General features: G+C 33.4%; 1 protein-coding gene across 12 annotated transcripts in view; it reads right to left on the bottom strand.

The window, feature by feature from the left end:
* The window catches only part of LOC111049797 (ecotropic viral integration site 5 ortholog), a 215,355-nt gene that overhangs the window by 36,663 nt on the left and 156,367 nt on the right, over positions 1–22,325 (bottom strand). For all 12 annotated transcript variants that reach the window (XM_039430528.1, XM_039430530.1, XM_039430525.1 and 9 more), the window contains 5 exons: positions 20,637–20,768; positions 9,928–10,224; positions 8,691–8,809; positions 8,114–8,228; positions 7,654–7,812 (listed from right to left, as the gene is read on the bottom strand). In XM_039430528.1, coding sequence (XP_039286462.1) covers positions 7,654–7,812; positions 8,114–8,228; positions 8,691–8,809; positions 9,928–10,224; positions 20,637–20,768 — 822 coding nt within the window. The remainder of the gene's footprint in view (positions 1–7,653; positions 7,813–8,113; positions 8,229–8,690; positions 8,810–9,927; positions 10,225–20,636; positions 20,769–22,325) is intronic.

Here is a 22,325-nt window from a genome sequence, read left to right as displayed (position 1 = left end):
TCGTTGACCACGACAGGGTAAGGATCTCAGTTTGGGTGGATTTCAAATTGTCTAAATAACCTAAAAGATTATGTTCAATTATGTTCTAATGTTTTATGTTTTAATTTTATGATTCTATGTTTAAATGGGAGGTTGAGTTTATACTTTTTTATTCTTTCAAATGGCAATAAGATGATATTAGTATGAATGTTTTGATTTTGAATAATAAACACATAATGAAAAGTTTTTTGATCAGCTGTTTTAGCAGACTAACTTGGACAATCTGAATGTCAACAATGCTTGTCATCGTCGACTGCGAAAGTTGAGGTTAGAAGTTCTATCCTACTCTGAAAATAGAATTTGAATAGTTTTTAATATAACTTATTTATATTCCATTCATCCAAATAAAATGATGGTATCGGGGATGTTTCACAGAGACAAGTTCTCACAGAGACAAGTAGTGATTTTGAACGATATTAGTGTCACAGAGACAAGTTTCACAGGAGCAAGTATTTCTATAAATGGCAGTCTCACAGGAACAAGTTCCCACAGAGACAAGCAGTTTCATAGAGACAAGGTCTCCGTCCAAAGTAGTAGCGCTATAAATGGCAGTCTCACAGAAGCAAGTTCCCACTGGAACAAGGTGTTTCACAGAAGCAATGTCAGTGTCATAGAGACAAGGTAGCGAATGTAGGAAGAAGTTAGGCGTGTTGCCTACATCTGAACTTGAAGGCACTCCATTATTTGTTCTAGTAAATTGAATGTCTGTTGTTTTTTAATCATGCAGGTATATGATTATGATTGAAGGTTTATCATATAAGATAGGGATGGGTTGGTAACCTATTAGAATCAGATAGAAGATAACTTAAATAAATAAATAAATTGAGTTCTATGCAAATGTAATATATTTCTACCAAACTCCAAGATAACTATTCCAATATATCTAATATGTATACATATAACCTTCAACCCGAAAGAATAATCAATATGAATATGAAATGGAATATATAAAAGCCAAATAGCCTACCACTGACCTATTCATCACCGCTTCTTAAAAACCACATGGCCAAAATGGTTCATTATAATTCCTTCTTTCGTAATAAATTGTTTATGCTTTTGTACTCCTGAGCGAAGCTCGGTCCCCAATATTATGAGCTAATCATCTCTTCTTTTTCCGAGCTGCGGTCTCGAATTGTAAATTCAAATTGATATAATATTAACTCCAGACAGTCACAGAGTAAAGCTGCGTCAACACCAATAGATTCTATAGATTCTATTAGATTGAACATAACTTATCATACACATGATGAACATATGTGTTTTTCATGTGCCGTTCAATCTATAATAATCTGTGAGGATTAAGTTATTAACATTTCGTTAATAACTTTGGTGTAAACGCAGCTTTAGATGCCAAGATTTATCATGGCGTTCCGAGTTACGGATGATAATGTCAATGAAAAACTTCATTTTCCTCATAAAATCTTTCCCATAAAAAATTTAACAGATTGTTGTTCTACAAGCGTCTCTACATGTTACAAAATGAAAATCCCAGTGAAAAACAAAAAGTGCCACTTGATAATTCCCAAATCATCTTTTTAATCGTAGCTCTGATTCAACTGAGCAATAACTTTCTGAACTTACTGAGTTAATAAAGTAACATTTAAAATTATCATAAGCGCAATGGGACTTGGGATTCCATCAATTCAGAATAAGTATTATACCGGTATTCATTTTTACAGGATTGAAGTAGTGCAACATTTAGATTAGCACACCAATAGATTTTATTTGTAGCGGAGTGAGTTCATTACTTTCATATCAAAGTTCTACTTTTTCCATTATGATATAGTACGACTACTGCAAAACAATGTCTGGTAGCCCTGGTAATGTAATGTAATGTAATGTAATGTAATGTATGGTTGATTGGAAGTCTCCAACCAGCCTGATCAGATTTCTTAGTGGGGCCATTGGCAAACATTTTATAAAAGCGCTGATATTATTACAATGACTTTATTCCTAGTAGATAGCATTTCTAGTAGATGGCTGAATATTCTCGTTACCACATTGCAAAGGATGTTCAGTGAGGTCTACTGTTATCTGGACTACTAGAGTATTGTAACTCCTAATGTCAGATTGAGTAAGAGCTTGAAATTATTCCTATCTAGTGTACTCCATGTTCAATAATCTGCCTTTATCTTATATTAGAAGAAACTTGCCTCTGAATAAATTAAAAAACGCACTAAATGTAATTCTGAATGAATATGCTTATTGTTCCGTAAATTAATTTTCAAATTGTTGAAAATATGATATTCAGTGCTGTGAGTTTATAAATAGTTATGTCTTTTTTCAATGTATGACTTAATTTATTCAATTGTACTGGGTGATGATAATTATGACTTGATAAGACTGATTTGATGAATGATAACACTATTCATAAGATGACTGACTACTAGATGTTATGAATTGAATTGCTCATTTATTGTATAACAGACTATGAGATGAATCCTTTAGACAAGGCCAATTCGCCTAATCTACATCCAAATTGTTTGTATTTATCGGTCAATATATTTCTTATTCCTAGACGCCAGCTAAAAAAGGGGTTTCAATTTTCGTAGAATAAGCACGTAATTCAAAACTGTATGTTTTTCAAAAATTGTTGTGATTTCAAATTCAAATTTCGTTTATCACACACATAGGCTATACGAAAATTAAGAATTAATGAGAAAGTGTCCCGGAATAAGGTTTATGATTTTTGTTCTTCTGTATTTATACTAAGTGACATATTTATCAGTGATGGCTCTTAAACTGTAGGTTTATTATTAAATAACGAGTTTGGAGCACCAGAAAAATGGGATTATATTTTATTATAATAAATATTCAAAATTACGTTTCCAACCCACAATTATTGTGTTATTGTCATGTCCTTAAAGTTACTGTAAACCATATCGGTTGGGACTAATCAAGGTTTATTTAGGGTGGTTTTAATTATTAGTTTATGTGTTACAAATAGTTCACCTAGATTTAGATGGCAATTGAAACATTATTGATCTAACTAAAGCATGATATTAGTGTCAAAGACAGAAATCTGCGTTTTAATTCATTATCATGTGAGAGAGAGAGAGAGAGAGAGAGTGAGAGAGAGTGAGCCCGAAGGAAAGGGTATGTGTAAGAGAGTGATGTGGTTGAGTGGGAGTGACAGAGTTCGATATATTATATGCTATATGGTGGGTGAGGAATAATAGTGTGTCCCTTCACTACCTCCGTAAACATCGTACTACCTCGTGTTTACGGAGGTAGTGGTCCCTTACGCTACACTCACAGATATATATATATATATATATATATATATATATATTATATATATATATATATATATATAGTACATAAACCATATCCATAGATTTTGGAAGCGGCATGCTATCTTTTCAATCTTTTGAAACAGCATTTATTGTCTAAGGTTGGTGAAAGAAGTTTTCTGCATTCCATAACAACAATCTGCAGACTGACGTCTCGGGTATTAGAACCAAAAGGCCTTGCTTTATAGAACTATAAATACTCATTCAGTATTACAATGCCTTGCTTCCATGAAACAAAGCAAATGTTTCCCGTTAGGTACTTCTGGAAAGCCCGGTCAATTTGTCATCGGTGGTGTCCAGGTAGAACTACCCTGCTCATAGACTATGTTCACTGAAGCGTAAAACCAAAGTTAACCAAATGCTTCTATTTCTAAAAATTCTATTGCCAGGTATAAAGTACTGCACTTTGGCGGCAGGAAGAAGATGAACAATAATAAGGAGAAAAATATAGATAGGAGAAGATTATAACCGTTGAGTACACTATTTTATCTATAACCACTCTTTTGACGAATTGAAAACTTATAAATTACTGGTGGTACTCCCATACAGTAACAGTCAGGGGTGTATTCAAATACTGTTGGATAACATCTTTCCAATATTGTTACATTCATGTAGAAGTATATAATCTGTTCTTTCTTACATTGATATCACTTATGTATAAGTTACTGCAGAATCAAAATTATTTTATATTGACTGAACAATTAAAAGTCACATTGAAATAGTTATTTTGGAGTTTGGTGGAAATAATACATTTACATGGAACTCAATTTATTTATTAAAGGCAATCTATAATTCTAATAGGTTCTGGTAAAACATAATGATAAAATAGGTGTTCAATGAATTAATGAAGCCTAACAACTTTAAATATATTTCAAATTATTTAAAATTAAATTGATTCTACCTCGGTGCAAGTCAGCTTCACATTTGTACATGTATCATTGTATCGAATTATTAATATTTGATGATTTTGGTAAAACAACATTTTAATCCTGGACTAGTAGTTCTATGAACAGTAGACCTCGCGCAGTTATAAAACACAGCCTCGTCTCATACTGTCCATAAGAGTAAATCCTGTTTGTATGTTGTGTCGGCAAGATGTCTGTGTGAAAACGGCTAATGGCTGTTGGGGTTAGTGTATCAAAAATATGCTAACATCAAAATCTAATCTCCTTCAACAGGTCAGACCGAGTTGAAAGCAGATAAAGGTCGAGAGAAAATACTATGTTTTCTTTCCGTTATTAATTGCATGTGTCATTGCATGCAATGAATAGTCAACACGACAGCTGATTTTTTACTAAGTTACATTGATATATTAATTGCATGCGTTATTGCATGCAATTAAAAATCCACTCAACAGCTGAATTATTATGGATGATTCTATTCTGATTTTTACTGTAATATTGGCGTTCGAAGGAGACTTTACCTATTGTATTAACCTTAAAATGCAAAATTTTCAAAAAACCTTGTATATACGTCGAGGCACAATTTAAAAAGAAATATACCTGTCAAATTTCATGGTAATCTATTGCTGCGTTTCGCCGTAATTGCGGAACATATAAACATAAAGAGAAATGCAAAGCCGTCGACTTGAATCTTAGAACTCATTTCGCTCGGTCAATAAATCAAAATTTTAAGAAACCACAAATATCCTGGATGAAAAGGGGAATCAATTGTTATGTATAGATTTGAATCTGAATGTCTAGGATCCACTAAAAAGTCTACTAAATTCATCATTTTTTCTCCACAGGAGAAACGTTTAAAGCTGGCTTCAAATGATGTCACCACATTATTAACATATGTAAATTATATATTTATATATGTATGTCACGTGGATTGAAGGAGCGTTGTTTGTGACGTTGTTTGTTGATTGAAGGAAGATTCTATTTTACTATTTAAATAAATCATAATGTAATATTTACTTATCCACTTCGAGATTTACATAGTGATAATAAGTAGGAAATGAAATGTATAGCAAACACTTCAGTTGCTATGTAGGCCTACTGTATTGTATTCTGTAGTGTCTTATTTTTTACTAAAGTGATGAAGTATCAGAAAATACTATCATTCAGCATTGTTATGTATTATTTTCAATGTCATTTTTTTCTCTTTCTTTTCAATAATTTAAAATTTGTTATTATTTTAAATAAGTAGATAACTTAACTATTGTTTGTTTTTAATCATATTATTTGTATTTATTTGTTTCGTATTGTTATAATACTTGATAGAGAGTTGAGTGTAAGAGAGGGTCGACTGCGCCCTAACTTCGCTTTCTAAGAAAAATAAAGGCAGTCATTCTATTCTATTTATGTCACCATAATATATATGTATATATATTAAAAAACAGATGACATCCCATTTATTAGAGCAAATGGAATGCCTTCATCTTCATGTGTAGGCAACACACCACACCAACCTTGTTCCTGTGAGACTGACCTTGTCTCTGTGACACTACACTTGTTCGAATGGGACTCTACCCCTCTTCTTGTTCCACTGACACTACTTGTTCCAGTGAAACAGACCTTGTCTCTGTGAGACTCACCTTGTCTCTGTGAGACTCACCTTGTCTCTGTGAGACTCAACTTGTCTCTGTGGGAACTTGTTCCTGTGAGACTGCCATTTATAAAACTACTTGTTCCTATGAAACTTGTCTCTGTGACACTAATATCGTTCAAAAACACTACTTGTCTCTGTGAGAACTTGTCTCTGTGATACGGACCCATGGTATCTTATTGCTGAATACTTTATTCAATTCTAGAAGCATATAAACTGATTTCGTTTCATAAACTATTTTGTAAACACGTTCACATCAAATCAGAATCAGCTGACTTCAAGGTTATTTAACAGCCCTAGGGCCGTAAAAATTTTACCGGCCTGGTCAGAAAACAATCACTTTCGGCCTCCATATGACGCACGAAAACCAGCTCATTACATCCAAGTGGGGCGAAAAAGTTATAGAATGCTATAGCTTCATAAAACACATGACACATCAAATCATCACCTTATCCATGTTGACTCTGATAACAGCTACATTTGAATCTGAATGCCTAACTGGGTTAAAAATGAACATTGAGAATACTGTGTTCATAGACAATAGAAACAAGTTGAAAGAACTGCAACTAATGAATGAGAAATATTAGTTGTTCCACTTTCATATTTGGCCGGTGAGTTCACACGTTCAACTGGAAAAGTCGCACTTAACACGGTGCAGTGCTCTGATAAGACACGACATGAACAAATACGATATGATAGCAGCTAATTGCTACATAAATATAGGTGAATACTTAGGCATCTTGCTCTTGTTACTTTCACTTTCTTTTGAAGGTTGGACATTATGAATTTATTTTACTTGCAGCTATGTTAAAGACTATCCACTGCATTTATAAAACATTTCACTCCTTGAACCAGGAATTCCTTGTTAAAATTCAATAACTTTACTTTTGCTTTTGTGGTTGTATGTATTTAATACTGCATCTATCATTAAAAATAGATAAATTCCCTTGTAAACTTCAATTTCCTTTTACTTCTTGTGGTTATGCATAATTCAACGTTGCACCATTTTCTTTAAATAAGATTTCATATATATATTATAATTTTTCAATGTTCCTACTGTGAATTGATTTTATTTATAGTTAGTTTTCATTATTATATGGTAATTTGTATTCTATTACTGAACTTGGTCACAAAAACTCCTTTAAATTTACCAGCACCATAACCATGCGGCATAAAATATGAAATAAACATTTTTTTATACCGATTTTTTTATATTTTACACAAAGAAGCACTGATTGGGAGAGAAAAACTAAGGATACTCCTTGTACTATTTCTCTCCCAAACTTATTAAACTAATCTAATCATTGCTTCCCGGTCAAGTCCCTGGATGAAGTTTTCAAATGAATAGCACAAAGGTCTTTTTCAGTTAGTTGAAAAATCAACAAAAAACTCTAAATTATATTTTCAAATGAATTTATTTTTAGATTACTTTAATGCAACATAAAAAAGGAAAATTAACATTTGTTGACCTAGGCTTGTGTGTGGGTAATGGAAGGGATGTTATTTAGGTAAAAATAGTACGAAAGTTGAAGATGGGTTTAAAATAGAACGAAGTTGAGTTTAGAACCACCAGACGTGATTTTGAAGCTCATTATGATAACCTGGAACAGTCATTACCCTTAATAAGAGAGCAGATTACTTATTCAATATGAGTATAGAGTGTTTGTATATCACACTAAGCGTTTAGTCAAGCATTTCTTAAGATAATTTTATTAATGAGCATATAATGATTCTAAATTATCAAATGGATAAAAGTGATTTATGAACTCACTCTTAATTCTCCCATTTCTTCTTGCTCTTTTATCTTCATTGCAGTGTACTCCTTTTCTAGTTTCTTCATTCTCTTGGCATTGAATTTCATGCTGTAGGCGAGTGTCATTAAACCATCAGGATCTGAGTCCGCTCGTGGAGGCAGATCTTTCTGGAAAAACTGTAAGAGGAAAAAATATCACTGTAATAAAATGAAAAAAAAATATAAAATAATACTGCCAAACCCAGAGATATTCAGTTTCAACAAAAAATTTACAAACTATAATGATTTATGGTAAAAAATTACTGCTAATTTAAAAGAGAAAGTAATGTATTCATAGTCAGAGCATTCTCGAAAGGTTTAGTCAGTATCTGCTATTGCTAACTAGATTGAATAAAAAATCGCTGTAATGCAACTAAAGTTCATCACAAATGTTTAGAGGTTTTGAAAAGTGATTGGAGAGAAACAGAGTGATAGATACCTTGAGCATTCCTTCCATATCTAAACACAGCAGTTCATCTTTCCCAATGGTGAGAAGGGCTAAAGCTACCTTGAAAATTATCTCCATTCCCTCTAATAGAAAAACGTCTATTATTCTGAAACAACATAAAAAACACATTCGTTTATCATCGAATATACATTAGAAAAGTCATATTATTTTCATAGTCCTATGATAATATGATTTGAAACAATCTTCAACTAACCATAATAACATACCGTATCTTTATTAACTTCTTAGAAACAAGAAGAAACTTGTTAAAGCCGACGACGATCAGCCAATTTCTTTCAAATAAATTGAATATAATATTATAACAAATCTGTATAAATGTGTTTGAAAATCGAATAAAACTGATGGTCACTTAGTGAATGGTGATTCTGTTCATCGGCAGTCATAAAATTGAATTAAATTGTTATCATCAGCTTTTTATCATCCAGAATGTTTGAAATGATAAAATTGCATTGCATATCAAACTTCTATTAGAATCTTGAAAAATATCAATCATAGTCAGAATCGTAACACATAAATCAGATAAAATATGAAGGAACAAATAATTCACCTGCAAGCTGTAGTTAATGCTAACGCCGTAGTGAACAAAGTCAAAAACCAACTACTCGCGTACATACTAGTATGAAAACTTTGTGATTGGAAATGCACGTGTAGTTCTGGTATTTGCTCCTGCAAAAAAAAATTTCAATTCATCATCAGAATTTAATTTCTATTACATTTCAACTGAAAAGAAGGATAACAGAATGAGAACATTCAACATTCGTAACATCATAATTCACATAATAACAGACTAATCAATTTTTCTAGTATTTTGGAGCTCAGAAAATAAATACAGCTACGACACTCTAACACTAAAGATTTTTAGAACGTCTCGGAAACAGTAATTTTTGTGTTCAACATTACTCCTCCCTACCCTAAGTCGTCCAAACAGAAATAATCTATTCATATAATAATTATTTTTCAATCAGTTTCTATTTTTGGGAGTGAACTCGATTTCAATCATCATTTCAATTTATCTCTGAGTGGACCTCTTCTTGTCAACTGCTCACAAAGATTTATTATGACAATTCCATAGTTTCACAGACTCTCTTCGAACAGGTTTAGACTATTATACTTTATAGACGAGGAAGATTATTTGAAGATATTTATTTACTAGAAATAATAGTTCATTTTCGAAAGAAAACTTGAAAATGGCTTGAAAGCCGGAACTAGTTGTGTTTTATATAAAAAAGTTTTGAAAAAAGGGTACTATGAAATTATTCCTTTATTAGTAAATATAATTATAAATATATAACATAGAAATTGAAAATTCGTGTATTCTTTCTAACATTTATTTTTCTCAACATTGTTCAAGTAATTTCATGTGATTCACTTGACTTATAGACTAAACTATAACTATAAAAACTTAAGCTGTAACTATATAAACTGTAGCTTAATAGTTTTATTGTAGACTGATAGTTTATAGTTAAGTATATTATTATGTGGAAATTAAAAATTTAAGTACCCGTTTTTAAAACGTTCATTCACTACTTAGATTCTTTATTTCCAGATAAATAGGAGTAGTAGCCATCACCAAAAAGTTGATTATATTTATAAATATACTGTAAGGAACATAACATACATTTTGGACTATAGTGTATAAATCAAAATTCTGAGAAGAAACAGTTTTGGGCTGTGCCTGTTGGTCCTTCCCCAATCATTTTAATGAATTGTGTTCTGTGTATATCAATAAATAAATAAATATGTAGTTTTCAAGTGTATTTGAGAGTATTGAGATGTGTCAGTACCTGTACAAGATTCTCCAGCTGGTACATGTAGACGCCGAGCTCGGCCATGGAAGGCTTGAACATGTCGCGCATTCTGTAGTGCTGCATGAGTTTGACGAGGACGGCGAACGCCTCCTCCTCGGGCATCTGCATGAGCAGCAGGCCGACGATGAAGCCGGAGCCCTGGCAGTAGCCGACCTCGCGGTCGTGCAGCGAGTACGCCTTCATCACGTTGAACAGGCTCTCCTGGCCCAGGCCGTCCTTCTCCTTGAACAGGTCGTGCTCCGGGTAGGTCCGCGCGATGTCGCGTCTGATCACCTGATCACAACAAACAACATTATTCCAACAATTCGCTTCACACTTTGTCAATTCATAGAATATAGGCTTATTGTTAGTTATTACGAATTGGATCTGATTCCTAGTAGGCTACACTTACTCAATGTAATGCCTATAGATTTAATAGCCAACTAGATTTGATAAGTGTCCTGGAAACCGGGCCTTACTGTATTTCATTGTATTTCTATACAACATATTTTTAGTTTTAAAATATTTGAATCGTTGATTGATGGGAGTAAAAAAATAGATCACTATTTCATAAAAGGAATAAAAATTGATAAATGGGAAGGATCCATATGCAAAATGTTTTATCTACTCTAAAAAAATCTCAATAATGCTCCACTATATTTGATAAATGTCCTGGAAACCAAGACTTCGTGCATTGTATTTCTATACAATATCGTTGATTGATGGGAGAGTTATAAAAATATGTGAATATAAAGTTTGTTGATGGAGAAAAGAGGTTATAGACAACAAAACACTACTAGACAAAAGTCACTCAAAACTAGTTTCAGGAATATAGAATAGGAGAGCTAAAGGCAGTGAAAAAATAGATCAGAAAATAAATAATAATAGATGAATGGGAAGGATCCTTATGCATAATTTTTTGTCTTAATAAAAGTTGTATCTAATAATAATAATAATAATAAAAATAATAATAATAATGTCTCTGGTCGAGGGTACAACACGACCAGAGGAGTTTATTCAAATTATAGACTTGATTACAAAAAGCATATAACCTACAATTATTTACAAAGTATTAATACAATTGTTTGATCTAAGAAAATGTGGCCCCCACTATATATAAATATGTGTCGGAATGCCACTAATTTTGCTATTATGCCAAAAGTTAAAAACTCTAATACATTTTGCGAGTCATTAGAAGTTCATAAAAACCACATTTCTAAACACAAATTTAAAAAAGGAAATTGATAACCTAAGATGTAGAAATTTTATAAAAGTTTAACATAAAAAACATTTATAATGCTCATGGGAAAAAAATCATTATATTTATTTATTTATTTATTCATATGCAAATACAATTCAGGTAAAAACAACAGGCATTTGCCCAAAACTGTTTCAAACCTTAACTTGGAATACACCGTCTAAATGTTATGCTACTTACGTAACTTAAATGATAATTCGTACACAATTTTGAGTCCAAAAAATGTATCTACTACAATTTTGAATTTATCAGATTGATCAATTTCCAAATACAAATCCAAACAAAACTCTTCCTTCACAATTGCAAAAAAAATATTGAAATTTTCACTCAAATCCACAAACTCATGTGAGTTTGAATATATATTATATATATTCTCATATTGAAGAAAATGAGAATGAAACAGTATGGAAATTTTTTCATAGAACTAATTGTTCTCCATGATTGATTCTATTGGACAGGAGCCAGTTTTTTTGTTTTCGATTTGAATGAATTGATTGGAACTGTTTCTTTAATAGCTATTGGTAGTTTATTGAACATTTTTGGTCCTAAATATGTGGCTGACCTCTGAGCAGCTAATGTTGTCATCCTGGCAATTGCCAAGTCCATGTTCCTTCTGCGTGTTCCTTGCGGGTGATTCAAATTGATGAAGAGTTGTGGGTTCTTTCTGGTGAATGTTAGAAGTCTGTGAATGTAAATCTGTCTGATGCTGAGGATGCTGAGCTCCGAGTATAGTAGTACTGAAGGGAAGAGTGGATGTTTGCGTCCTATTATCCTCAAAATTAGCTTCTGAACCTTGAAGATAGGATCGATGTGGCAGAAATTTGTAGCTCCCCAGGCCAAAATGCCATATCTTGCTATGGACTCGGCTATTGCATAATAAACATTTTTCATCATGTCTATTGATAGTAGCTGCCTGAGTTGGATGAATTTGTAAATTAATTTTCTGATTTTAGCCGTTTGATGTAAAATGTGTTTATCCCAGCGAAGTGATTCATCTATTATGACTCCTAAATATTTTATATTGTTTGTGCGCTCTATTGAAGGACAATTACAATTCATACTATCCAATTTGCAATGATGTAGTTTGATTGTCTGCTTAGAAGGCGTCTTGGAATAAGCAATACATTAGTTAGTGAGAAAGCAATACATTTTTTTTTTAGGTATTAATCGTCAGAATGTTATTGAAGAGCCAGGAGGTAACTTTTCCCATTCCAAGTTCAGCTGACCTGAAGACGTCATCCCAGCTGGTTCCCCGGAATAATACTGCTGTGTCATCGGCGAAGGCGATAATCTTGCCACCGACATCCATAGAGCACAGCTCGTTGGCAAAGATGAGGTAGAGTATTGGTCCAAGAACGGTTCCTTGTGGTACTCCGAAGCTAACTGGAAGGCCATCTCCTGCACTTAGGTTTCTCCCAATCCTGACTCTCTGCCTACGATTTTCCAGATATGACTTGAACCATTCTGAGATAACACCTCTTACACCCATAGCCTGAAGTTTTTTCAGTAAGATGCCATGAGATACTGTATCAAACGCCTTTGCTAGATCCAGAAATACTGCAAGGCATTTCTTACCATTATCCAAATCGTTAATTACGGACCTTGTAAACTCAAATATAGCATCATCTGTACATCTGTTTTGTCGAAAGCCATACTGATTGGGTGACAACAGGTTTTTTGATTCAAGATAATTAACTAATCGTTTTTTACAAGTTTTTCAAGGATCTTTGAAATATTACTGACTAATGCTATTGGCCTATAGTTGTTGAGTTCAGATCTATCGCCACCTTTATGTAAAGGTCTTATACAAATCTCTTTCATTGAATTTGGAAAGACACCACTTGAAAGATTCTTATTGAAAACATCCGCTAGTGGTATTGTGCTCTTTATAATGCTCTTTTACTGCTTTCAGAGTTCTGTTGTCAATTTCGTCAAGCCCTGGGGCACTATCATTTCGAAGAGTATTGATAGTGTCCATTACTTCCTGTTCTGTTACTGGTTGAAAATACATCGAAGATGGCGAGTTTATAGTTGGTCTATATTCGTTTTCTATAACGTGGAGTGACTTTTCAAGTGTGATTGCAACATTATTGGCTAGATTCGCTCCAATGTTAGCAAAATGCTCATTAGTCTTCTCAAGAATGATTTCGTGATCATTTTCGATTGACAGGATGTTGTTGTTAATAATGATCTTACTCAATGTATCCTCATTCCTTTTCACTGCATCTGTTGCCTCCCTTATCAGTTGCCAGGTTTTTCTTAGATTGTTCTGTACTCCATTTAATTTTGTTCTATAATATTCCTCCTTTGTATTTTTAATTAATGTTGCTAGAGTATTGCGATATTGTCTGTAGTGTTGTGCTAATTCGAAGTCGTCAGGATGCATCTTCCTCCTTCTGTTGAGCAGATCCCTCCTCCTTATAGCTGAGACTAGTCCTCTTATAATCCATGGTTTGATAGGTTTGTGATGTTTAAGTTGGTGGTAGTAGTTGGTATTATCTCCTATGTGTTTCTTGAGGATGGTGAAGAAATTTTCGTAGGAAATGTTGGTGTCTTGAACGTTGATGACGCCTTCCCAGTTCTCTGTAGAAAGTTGCTGTTTCAGTCTAATCAAATCTATGGATTTTCGAATTGTATTGCTGACATCAGTAGAAGTAATTTATTTCAATCCCAGGATTATGCTGAAGTGGTCTGTGATGCTGGATTCATAAATTATAGGTAATACATGCTTTTCGAAATTGATCATAATATGGTCTATACAGGAAGCTGTCTCTCCAGTAGTCCTTGTAGCTTTTTTGATACAATGTTAAATACCATATTCACGAAAAAAATTCAGATAATCCTGTAGTTGTTGATGTGGGTGACGGAGCTGTGTGTTTATATTCATATCTCCAACACATATGACTTGATTACGTTGCAGGTTATCCAGAACTTGTCTCATATCACATAAAAAATCTGTTATGTCATGATGCGAGGGAGATCTGTAAATTGCAATGATGTTATAACAGTTGTTTCTTGTTTCCAACTTCAAATTCAGTACATTTGCCTGTCCAACTATTAATTCGGAACAATATATATTGAAGCATTTCTTGATGTAGATGACGATTCCATCATTTTGGAGTGGATTGTGAAATTATATTGTAATCCTCCATTTGCTGTGGGATATTACATTTTTTTATCCAGCATTCAGTAAGAACAATAACATTGAATTCTACAGACATATCTTGCAGTTGTACCATCAATTGATTGAAGTTTTTTCTTATACTTCAAGTATACTTCTTAATCTTATACTTTCTTATAATTCTTAATCTTCAAGTTGTACTCTTCAAGCAATCTTACTAAGTTGTTTGCTTGATTAACAGATACATCATAATAATATCTCCTCGAAATCTCTTCTCCCAATGTTAGAACAGCATTGTTATTCATTGTTCACTGAAAATTTGTAGTTATTTATATGCCAGTTAAGAATATCCTCGTCCTTGATATCTAGTATTTTCCTCGTTAATGACATCATCAAATCTTCTTCCCCAATTGTGAAGTATCTGAAAGACCGGGTATGCCTACTCAGTGCAACGATCACATGTTGGATACTGTTGTAAATATTCAACGGCTTTATATTTTTCCTCACCAATACAACATCTTTGAATGTTAGACCCCGAGCTTCATGTATTGTGAGTACCTTAAGTGAACCGACTGGAGCCTTGTTATTCACTGCTTCCATCACCATTTGCTTCTCAGCCTGTGTAAATGTAAGGATTAATGTCTCTGGTCCTAGTTGATGATAGCCTCCGTTACTGATTGTTGGCATGATTGAGCGTATAATCTTGTTCCTCGTGCAGATATCCTTGTAGTAATTCGAAAGTAGGCAGCATACGTCCACTGGGCATCTGTTAGAGACTGATTGGTAATGATTTGGCTCCGAAAACACAGAAATATGTTTCCATATTGCCGGTAAAGATCACTTCTCTCAATGTACGAAATTTGTCTCGAATCACCAAACAAAATTATTTCATCAGCGCTCGTCAGCGCAGAGACGAATCCTACGAAGCCTGCGTGCATTAGTACGGCCTCATCTATCTGAACGATAGATCACAATTTATCACTCGAAATGGTTTGAAAAATATCAAATTTGATCAAACCAGTAAGTTAAGAGGTTCTCAACTACAGTATTTACTGAGATATTTAACAAAATTACAGGAATCGTAACTTCTTCGCTGAAGAAAATATCACGTTAGATCAAGATAATTAAGATCATGTCATCTTTTCTTAGCAACGGAGATGAAAATTTTCAAAGTCATAGTTTTAACATAATTTTATTTTAAATTTCCCTTTTTGGATGGTTTTATGCCTTATATTATTTGATGTCAACTATTTCTAAAGGTTTGAAAACAAAAAGTTTTTTTTAAAAGTGAATTCTCATAAAGAAATTTTAAAGGCAAGTCTAAGAATATTTTCTAACCTCAAAATGTTTTATGGAGATTGATGTTTTTCAACGTTTCCTATTGACTGGCTCATTATTCTTCTCCATTATCTTCCTAAACTCTGGTAAGGTATTGGTTTTTTTTCCTATTCATTTTTTTTTTATTTGATATCATTTTTGAATTTTTTTTTGTTTTTCTTTCGTCCTGCGTGATGAATAATAGATTATTATAATTATTAATAGTAGATTAATTTTTCATATATTTTCCTTGTTGAATTTGTATCTGCCAGCTTTCTCTGTCTCTGTTTGGTTCCTTGTCTAACTGCATTGCTCTCTCACTGTACTCCATCATGCGGACGTGATTTTATCACTTGCATGGTTGACTCTTTCCACATATTTTTCATTTATAGCTGTTTAGTGTAGGCAAGAAAGGAGATTTATCAGTATTATTATTTATTTTTTTAATTTTTAAGTGATGGATTTCCTTTATGTATTATACTTCATTATTATGTGTCATTATCATTATTTTAGTATTAATAAGTAGTTGGTTATTTTCTTACACTTGCACAAGTTGTTTGTTTATTTTGTTCTTTTCTTGTGGAAATAAATATATTATTATTATAACAGTCTCATTAATTCGAGCAATAAATAATCTTTTCATATTACTCAATGAATAAAGAAAACATGTTCAGAATGAGACGTTTATTATATAGGACTCTTTTGTGGATGAGAAATGTATAATAAGGAATGATGAGTAATGGTTTTTCTAAAGGTTTGAAAACAAAAAGTTTTTTTTAAAGTGAATTCTCATAAAGAAATTTTAAAGGCAAGTCTAAGAATATTTTCTAACCTCAAAATGTTTTATGGAGATTGATGTTTTTCAACGTTTCCTATTGACTGGCTCATTATTCTTCTCCATTATCTTCCTAAACTCTGGTAAGGTATTGGTTTTTTTTCCTATTCATTTTTTTTTTATTTGATATCATTTTTGAATTTTTTTTTGTTTTTCTTTCGTCCTGCGTGATGAATAATAGATTATTATAATTATTAATAGTAGATTAATTTTTCATATATTTTCCTTGTTGAATTTGTATCTGCCAGCTTTCTCTGTCTCTGTTTGGTTCCTTGTCTAACTGCATTGCTCTCTCACTGTACTCCATCATGCGGACGTGATTTTATCACTTGCATGGTTGACTCTTTCCACATATTTTTCATTTATAGCTGTTTAGTGTAGGCAAGAAAGGAGATTTATCAGTATTATTATTTATTTTTTTAATTTTTAAGTGATGGATTTCCTTTATGTATTATACTTCATTATTATGTGTCATTATCATTATTTTAGTATTAATAAGTAGTTGGTTATTTTCTTACACTTGCACAAGTTGTTTGTTTATTTTGTTCTTTTCTTGTGGAAATAAATATATTATTATTATAACAGTCTCATTAATTCGAGCAATAAATAATCTTTTCATATTACTCAATGAATAAAGAAAACATGTTCAGAATGAGACGTTTATTATATAGGACTCTTTTGTGGATGAGAAATGTATAATAAGGAATGATGAGTAATGGTTTTTCTAAAGGTTTGAAAACAAAAAGTTTTTTTTAAAGTGAATTTTCTCATAAAGAAATTTTAAAGGCAAGTCTAAGAATATTTTCTAACCTCAAAATGTTTTATGGAGATGGGAAGTAGGTATTGATGTTTTTCAACGTTTCTGCCTTGTGTTTTAAAGTACTGTTTTTAATTTTAATGTGAGTAATAGTACATTATAGATATTGAGTGGATTTTGAAATCAATTTGAAGCTCATTTTTTTTGCAAGCCGGACACATTCCAGTAATGTCTCCCGGCTACATGGGCCAAAGTCCTTTTCAGGGCAATCCAGATAGTTACTTACTTAGAATAGCACAACTTAATATTGAGGGCATGACAAGAGCTAAAGGAGAAATTTGTGGAAAAATGAGTAAAGATCTCCAAATTGATATCATACTGATTCAAGAAACACATGTAGCAGCGAATATGGATAACAAGCTGAAGATTCCTGGCTATACACTTGTTAACAGTTTAAATCATGATAAGCATGGAATTGCCACATTTGTTACATCGAATATTGCTTCTAATTGTAGTGGTTTAAATGGAAATAGTCATGCCATAGGCATAGCATACGGAGGGCTGAGTATATTCAATGTGTACAAACCACCTGGGGAAGAATGGGAGAACCCTGCCCTCCCTCATGCTGCACATCCGTGCATATATGTTGGCGATTTCAACTCTCATAGCCCTCTGTGGGGCTACAGAACTGAAAACAGGGATGGTGAGAGTCTGATTCGATGGGCTGAAGTAAATGATTGTCACTTGGAATATGATGCTAAACAAGGCAGCACTTTTCATTCTGCCAGATGGAGTACTTCTACCACTCCAGATCTGTGCTTTGTGTCATGTAATAGGGAAGGTAGACCTTTGCATGTGACAAGATCAGTTGGATCAAGATTCCCTAGAAGTCAACATAGCATGGTGGTTTTAGATATTGGCATGAGGTTGCCATGTGTTCAAAATCCTGAATTCCAAGGTGGAATCTCCGTAAGGCAGTTTGGGCAAAGTTTACAGAAGTGGGAAAAACAGTATCCAGAATCCCTATCAACATACCAAACTATGGAAGGTTCAGTAGACTGATTTTCATGGCTGCAAAGAGATCTATCCCAAGAGGACATAGAAAGAATTATGTCTCCTGTTGGAATGCAGAATGTGATGGTTTACTGGCTGAATATAGAGTTTCACCAACAGCTTGCCAATAGCCTGATAAAAAATTTGGATGAAGGAAAACGCAATCGTTGGATGGAAGCCATGCAGAGTCTGGACTTCACTCACTCCAGCAGAAAATCATGGAGTTTACTCTGAAAGCTGAGTGGGAACACAAGATCCATAAAAAGAGCGGATGTGACTCCTGATCAAATAGCTGACATCTTCCAGTAAAATGGTGATATAGATGTGCCGCCAAAGCTGAAAGCTCAAATGAAGCGGAAACTACAGAAGGAGCTGAAAAATTGCATGCAACAATCCTTTTTGGCTGAGTTGGTAAGTTCTGAAGAGATTATAACTGCCATTAAAAAGATGAAAGGCAATAGAGCACCAGGAGTTGATGGAGTTCTGTCTGAATTTATCAAGAATTTGGGACCAAAAGCTATAATGTGGCTCTCAAAGTATTTTTCTGAAGTAATGGTTAGAGCTGAGCTCCCCAAATCCTGGAAACAAACAAAGGTCGTAGCAGTATTGAAGCCAGGAAAAGATCAAAGAGACCCAAAAAGCTATAGACCAATAGCCCTGTTGTCAGTTGTGTACAAACTTTTTGAACGAGTCCTGCTGACAAGAGTCGGGAGCAGAATGGATGAGTGTTTGCCAGAGGAGCAGGCTGGTTTCAGGGAGGGTAGGAGTTGTGAGGAACAAGTATTGGGGCTCACAACTTACATTGAGCATGGGTTTGAGAGAAACCTCAAAACAGGAGCCGTACTTCTGGACCTTGGTGCAGCATATGACACAGTGTGGAGATCTGGTCTTCTTCTGAAGTTAGCAAGGATTCTGAAATGCAAGGCAACCGTCAATCTCATTGGAGCTATATTGAGAGACCGTACATGCAGAGTATCTCTTTATGGTAAACTCAGCAATATAAGAAGATTACAAAATGTTTTACCTCAAGGATCGGTTCTTTCACCAATTTTGTTCAATGTTTACACTGCAGACCTGCCTGTTACTCAATCACGCAAGTTTATTTATGCCGATGACATTGGGCTTGTTACTCAAGGTCGAAATTTTGAACAAAGAATATCAAAACAAAGAATTCTTTTGAGCAAAAGAATATCTCATCAGGAAGCTCCCCGTTACCTAGGAGTCAGACTTGATAGATCCCTCACATATCAACAACATCTGCAGGGGTTGAGAGATAAACTGAAGACAAGGCTAAATATCATCAGCAAACTTGCGGGAAGAACCTGGGGTTGTGTCATTAATGCCCTTCAAACATCAAGTCTTGCACTTCTGTACAGTACAGGGGAGTACTGTTCTTCTGTCTGGGCTCGCAGCAGACATGTTGAGAAAATTGATACAGTTTTCAATGAAACTATGAGGAAGATTAGTGGGACATTGAGACCAACAGAGACTGAATGGTTGCCTGTGCTTAGTAACATCATGCCTCCAGATCTCAGAAGGTTGGAGAAGAAGAACAAGTTCATTTCCCAGTTGCAACACATTCATGAGGATCTCCCAGTCTCTAGAGATTTGGCTAACCCTCCACCAAGGCGCCTCAAGTCAAGAAGATACTTGAGACTTGACGAGCAGGAGGAAATTAGAAGTGCAAGGGAGTTATGGAGACTGAGATGGTTGCAAGGAGAGGTCAGGAACAAAGGCCTTGTGGATGACCCTGATGACATTGTTCCTGGCACCCAGCTGAGACGTAGAGAGTGATGTGGCCTTAACCGGTTCAATCAATGAACCACCTAATATCTGAGTGTCCACAACACTCCTATCAGCCCTCCATGATGCCGGAGAAGATGCATGTCAGTGGCTCCAGAACTTTTAAATTCTATTAGTATTTGAAATATTAAGTGTAAAATTATGTTTTTTTTATAATTTTGGCTTATGAATGCATATGCATTTATATATATATATATTATATATATATATATATATATATATATATATCTTTTCTCATCTCAGTACCCAAGAGATGTGGGCATCATTTCAAAAAGGCGAAGTGTTAATATTTTTAATAAAAACTTATAACATATTTATTATGAGTTTAATAAAAACATTCATTCAAGATTTCATGTAATTTAGAGGGATTATTTGACTATTATATCAAATAAACTTGTTTCAATAGTACATTTACTGCGCTGAATAATATTCTAGAGGAAATTCTACACGAGAAAGTGGAATAGAATCTGTGTAATAATATTATTTATAAAAGAAAGGCATCAAGTGAATAAAGATTGAAAAAATAATTTTATAAAAATGAAAGATTAGGAAGCAAGCAAACCTTTTCGCAAGCAGATGTTGCTTTGATATAGTCGGCGAATTGCAATTTGATTTCTTTGGAATCGTGGGCACCGCAAAGAAGCTGCCACACAATTCCTCGAAAATGGTGTGGCACTCCTTTCCTGACCATCTCCTGGAAATCACACGAGACAATCTTTTATACATAACAATTATACATTATGCTCTGGAAATATACTGTAATGGATACTCACTCAATCAAGAACATTTTCAATAGTACTCCAAAAACCGAAATTACAAGTTTCATTTGATTTAACAGTGTGATATTGGAAAATAGTAATTTCTACCATCACCTCGAAAACATAAAAATAGTTTTAGGAAATAAATTAAAATTAAATAAATTGCTTGAATAAATTAAACATCAACACAAGATTATTGTTCTATTAAAAGTTTGCATATTGTTTGCAGATGGTTCATAAAAAATGCTATTTGAATAGATATGTTTTGCTACAGTACACTGTAGGCTACACAATCATAAAAACTAAGTTCACCCATGGTAAGGTAAAGATTAGGGTGGTTGAAAAATTGAAAAACTTTTTACACCGGAGTTTTAAAAACAAGTTTTCAACATTTTTGTTATCAACCGATGTTAATTACAAAAGTCAATAACATCATTTTAAGCTGAGTTTACACCGGAGTTATTAACAAAAAGTTATTAACTTGAGTGACTCGTCAAAAATTTCTCTTGACAAAAGTTAATAACTCATGTTTCTAACACAAAATTCCTTGTTATTAACAAAATTTTGTTATCAATATAATTGACTTCCATATGATTTCATTTAACGAGAGTTATGATTTCATTTATATGATATAACAGCCGGAATAAAAAGCAAAAAATTCTCTTCAAAATACTTTAAATTGAAACATTTCAATTTCAATTTCAATTTATTGGAAAAAAGATGATACAATGTGTACATCAGTGTGGATGCGACAGGCACACTGCCCAAAACCGCACTCCACACAAAATAATAAAGAATAATAAAAAGAACAAAAACAACTTATACAGAAATTAAACAAACTTCAGAATTACATGCTAAATCTTAAAATAAAATACTAATTATTTATATCATTAAATGCTATTCGTATTGTACAATATAAATAATTTTAATTAAAATAAGAAAATAAGTTTAATTGAAATAAGAATAGAGAGAATAAGTTCAATATAAATGAAAAAAAAGTCGACCATTTAAACTAAACAAAATTAAAAAGAAAAAAAATAAAACAGAGAAGAAGTAAGGTAAAGAAAGACATATATTTATATATAGATAGCAGAAGAAGAGAGGAGAGAGAGTGCTTGAAGTTAAACATTGACAAAAGAACTAATATTCAAGTATTATAGAGCATGATTTAATAAAGGCATTCAAAGACGGATTGAAGAGATCGATATCACGAGATACTGTGTTGAAGAGTCTCATGGATCGATTGATGGGTGAGTTATAATCCTGCAACGTTCGAGATCTTGGTATAAAAAACGAAAAATACCTCCCACGAGAAACAGTCGGCACATAGAAGCCCAATCTTTCCAGGTGAAAAGGATGCTGCGTAAGACCATTAACTACTTTATATAAATGTAAGATGGCTTGGAGATTACGTCTGGATTTCAATGTTGGAATTTTGAACATGATTCTGAGTTGTGATGTGGGATATGCAACATGTGTGTGATCATTAACAT

This window comes from Nilaparvata lugens, chromosome 6 (genome assembly GCF_014356525.2).
Source record: "Nilaparvata lugens isolate BPH chromosome 6, ASM1435652v1, whole genome shotgun sequence".
Lineage (NCBI taxonomy): Eukaryota > Metazoa > Arthropoda > Insecta > Hemiptera > Delphacidae > Nilaparvata > Nilaparvata lugens.
Note: the sequence above shows the minus strand (reverse complement) of the source record. Positions and strands in the feature narration are given on the sequence as shown.